At 46.1% G+C, this 3,966-nt stretch overlaps 1 protein-coding gene and 1 long non-coding RNA gene across 2 annotated transcripts in view; one reads left to right on the top strand and one right to left on the bottom strand.

The window, feature by feature from the left end:
• The window catches only part of LOC105289227, a 10,316-nt gene extending 7,597 nt beyond the window's left edge, over positions 1-2,719 (top strand). The window contains exon 3 of the long non-coding RNA XR_895655.2: positions 1,266-2,719. This is a non-coding gene — a long non-coding RNA (uncharacterized LOC105289227). The remainder of the gene's footprint in view (positions 1-1,265) is intronic.
• Positions 1-3,966, bottom strand: part of ALDH2 (aldehyde dehydrogenase 2 family (mitochondrial)) — a 29,295-nt gene that overhangs the window by 4,119 nt on the left and 21,210 nt on the right. Inside the window, exons 8-9 of the mRNA XM_011355806.2 lie at positions 3,334-3,498; positions 1,546-1,703 (exon numbers count right to left, since the gene is read on the bottom strand). Coding sequence (XP_011354108.1) covers positions 1,546-1,703; positions 3,334-3,498 — 323 coding nt within the window. The remainder of the gene's footprint in view (positions 1-1,545; positions 1,704-3,333; positions 3,499-3,966) is intronic.

Here is a 3,966-nt window from a genome sequence, read left to right as displayed (position 1 = left end):
TCTCCCAGCTCCCGGCCGTTCCCAGATACCTTGTAGCCACCAAATGGCGACTGGGCCTCAAACACGTCATAGCAGTTAACCCTATAATTTGAAACAAGATTTCAGAAGTAACTCTTAGGGGATATGTGTCATACACCCCTCGAACCTCCTATATTGCCCTAAAATTTGATTGAGAAAAAATAGATGGGAAGAACTATATAAAACCAGCCATGGAGGAGTTGAAAGCAAGCCTCATGCAACCAATCTGTAAGTCATCTTTGTCCTTCCTGATGTGGTCACAGGTGGATGTCAGTAACAGGATACATCCCATTTTAATGACTCACTTTTGCTAATTAGGTGCTAAGCTTTATTTGCAATTTTTTAAAAAATTGTATTTTTCTATTAGAGTTGACACTTAGTATTATTTTATATTAGTTTCAGGTGTACAGCACAGTGGTTAGTTGTTTATCTAATTTACAAAGTGATCCCCCCGATTACTCTAGTACCCACCTGGCACTAAACACAGTTATTACAATATTATTGACTATATTCTCTATCCTGTGCTTCACATTTTTTTTTTGCGATTTTTAAAAGCTATTAAATTTTAATTGAATTTAAAACTCACCATTTTAAAGTGTACAATTCAGTGTTTTATCGCATATTTATGTTGTCCAAACCATCACCAGTGATTAATTCCAGAATATTTTTGTCATTCCCAAAAGAAACCCTGTCCCCATTAAGCGGTCACTCCCCATCCCCCTGCCCCCCATCCCTGGTAGCCACTGATCTACTTTCTGACTCTAAGGATTTGCCTGTCCTGGACATTTCCTACAAGTGGAGTCATATAACATGTGTGGCCTTTTGTGTCTGGCTTCTTTCACTTAGTATCACATTTTTAAGATTCAGCTATGTCGTAGCGTGTGCCAGCACCTCGTTCCTGCTTATGGCCAAACAGTACTTCACTGCACGAACGGACCACACATGTTTATCTGGCCATCAGCTGGTAGACATTTGGGTTGTTTCCACCTTCTGGCTATTGTGATTAGTCTGCTGTGAACATTCAGGTGCACTTTTTTTTGTGCAGACATACGTTTCTGTTTCTCTTGGTAGATGCCCAGGAGTGGAATTACCGGGGCCTGTGCTAGTTCTATGTTTAGCTCATTGAGGACCTGCCAAACTGTCTTCCACAGCGGCTACACCATCTTCCATTCCCCACAGCAACGTGTGAGGATTCCAGTTTCTCTACATCTCACTAACATGATATTTTCTGTGTTTTAAAATTACAGCCATCCTAATGGGCCTAAGGTATAGGCCCTTAGCCCTGGTCTCCTACCCTTGTCACAGCTTGGCCAGAAGTCCCTGGTCATCCATCTGCTTCCCTGAGAACAGCTGCATGGGCATATGCACTGTTCTCGGAGCACAGTGGGCAGGAAAAGCTCTCATCTATCTGCTGTAGCATGCCCTGAGCCCAGTACCCCAAATTCTGACATGTGAGCACCGGATTCCAGAAGACCCTGGCTTTGGGGGTCCCTGCCTAGGTGTGAGGAGCTGCTGAGAGGCTCTTACCACACTGTACCAGCCTGGAGTGCGTGGGACACGTAATTGGCTTTGTCCAAGTCCTTGGTGAAGACAGCTGCGGCCAGCCCGTACTTGGAACTGTTGGCTCTCTCGACGACTTCCTCGATGGTCTTGAACTTTAGGATCTGCATGACTGGCCCAAAGATCTGGGGTGAGAGAGCAGAGTGGGAGGGTGTGGCAGACATAGAACCACTTGCTATCCAGCTTTCACAGAGCTGAGCAGATGTTCCCAGATGTGGGAACAAGACCCTAGACGTACCCTAACAGTTCCAGAGGAAGACGACAGCTCCCAAGCTCACTGAAACACAAAGGGAAGGAAGCTGACAGGGATCAGCTACCTTCTATGTGCCCCATGCTTTACAGACCATATCTTATTTCTAAATAATCCTGTAACGTATGCATTACTGGCACGTTGCACATGGATTTAGTGTCAAAAAATATGTCAGTCAGTCATTCAACAAGGCACACACTAGATGCTGAAGAAACAACTATAAACAAAATACAGTCTCTGCTCCCAAGACATGCAGGGTTATCCTTTACTTTCCCTGCCCTATTCTTGGAATGAGCCATTTCTTCAAGGAATCCTGGTTCATTTTAGTGAAGAACGGGATTTAGAAACCAAGACATCGCAGCTCAGTGTGCTCGTTACTGTTGGGGTACGGCTGCTCTCAGGGGGACAGACTGTCAGTGATCATAATGTCATCAGGTGACTAGAATGCAACCGTTAGAAGCAGTGCACTGAGCAGTCACTGGGCCTGAGTGCTGGGGAGGAGGGGTGTCTGAGAGGGACTCCACAGAAGTGACAGTCAAGGTGTTATACGGGAACAGAATCTGGCCAGACCCGAGTGGGGTGAAGGGCAGGGAGAGAAACAGTTCCAGGCCCACCCAGCACCCATTCTCATGAAATCCCCAGAGGAAACTAGGACTTCTTAAAGAAGTGGCTGATGCCAGGACTGGAAAGTGTCAAGACGGAGGGAGAAGCCTGCCCGGAGCTCACATGGTTGCAGCAAGGACATGAGGCGGCATCGTGCGCTTCGGGCATTAGCCAAGCAGAGGCGCCCTCGCCCAACCCTTCCGGAAAATTGATATTTGAGATTTAAAAAAAAAAAAAATCAAAGTATTCATGATGGGAAGAGAAGCACAAGTGTGTTGGACTTTATTACCCTGATTTTGCATTTTAATATTATTTCACTATGAACTATACGTGAAAGGGAGTGACACTATAACATTTCCTCCAGTAGGGCCACTACAGGGCTGAATGCAGCCAGGGGCAGTGGAGTGAGGGCAGAGAACACATTATGGGTGCCGCTGGCTCTCCAGGGTCTGCAGAGGGCCTGGCACACAGTTGGCGCTCAATATTTGTAAAATAAACCAATGAGACAGAACTGCTGCCCTGCCATCGTAATGAGTGCTGAGGGGTGGACACCAAGGAACTCTCGCCACTGGGGAAGTCAGCCCTTTGGTCTAGTACAATGTCCTGCTTATACGAAGACCCCAGAAAGGCTGGGCAGCATCGTTCCTGGATTCGTGGCTCACAGGGACTAGAACACAATGGGCCTGTAGGCTATGCTGGGGAATGTAGACGTTCTCCTGGACAGTGGGTGGCCGCAGGAGGCTGAAGAAGAGTGACGAGATCACATGTGAATTGTAAACTATCTGTCCTAGGCATAGAGCCAAGATTTAGCCCAAAGCCAGCTGCTGGGTCACAGTGTCAAGATGTTGAGCTGAACTGTTCACTTGTAAGAACATTCCCCTGAGTTGCCAGCCCGTGCTAACCTCCTCCTTTGCGATGGTCATGCTGTCTTGCACATCCCCGAACACAGTGGGCTGGATGAAGTAGCCACGGTCAGCGGCCGCCCCTCCACCACACAGCAACTTTGCCCCCTCCTCTTTCCCAGATTTGATATAGCCAAGGATCTTCTTAAACTGAGTTTCATCCACCTGTGGGAGAAAGAGCCCAGAGTTACAGAAAGTTAAAGCCAGGCCTCTCCTGGCTTCAGGCTTAGAACCACACTGGCAAGGAGATAACTGGGAAGTGGGCCACGGTCATGACTAAGCAAAGCTCAGAAGGGGAAATACCAAGGGCTAATAAACATAAGAAAAAAGGTTCAACCAACCTCATCAGCCCTCAAAGACATGCAGAGCAAACCCATAGCTTTTATTTTTCAACTATGAGATTAATAAACATTGAAAATAGTAAGAAAATACAATGATGGCAAGGGTATTTTAAATACACTATAATATTTACACACTGTTAGAAGGCCTAATAAATACATTGTACGTCGGTTGTAGCTCAACTTAAAAAAGAAGGATCGTAAGCAGGTACAGCTCTTTCGGCAAGTAGTTTATGAAATGAACATCGGTCAAAAATTAAATGTTCATTCCCTTTGACCAGCTATTTAACTTCTA

Source organism: Pteropus vampyrus, unplaced genomic scaffold (genome assembly GCF_000151845.1).
Source record: "Pteropus vampyrus isolate Shadow unplaced genomic scaffold, Pvam_2.0 Scaffold23, whole genome shotgun sequence".
Lineage (NCBI taxonomy): Eukaryota > Metazoa > Chordata > Mammalia > Chiroptera > Pteropodidae > Pteropus > Pteropus vampyrus.
This window is presented reverse-complemented; position numbering and strand designations above follow the sequence as displayed.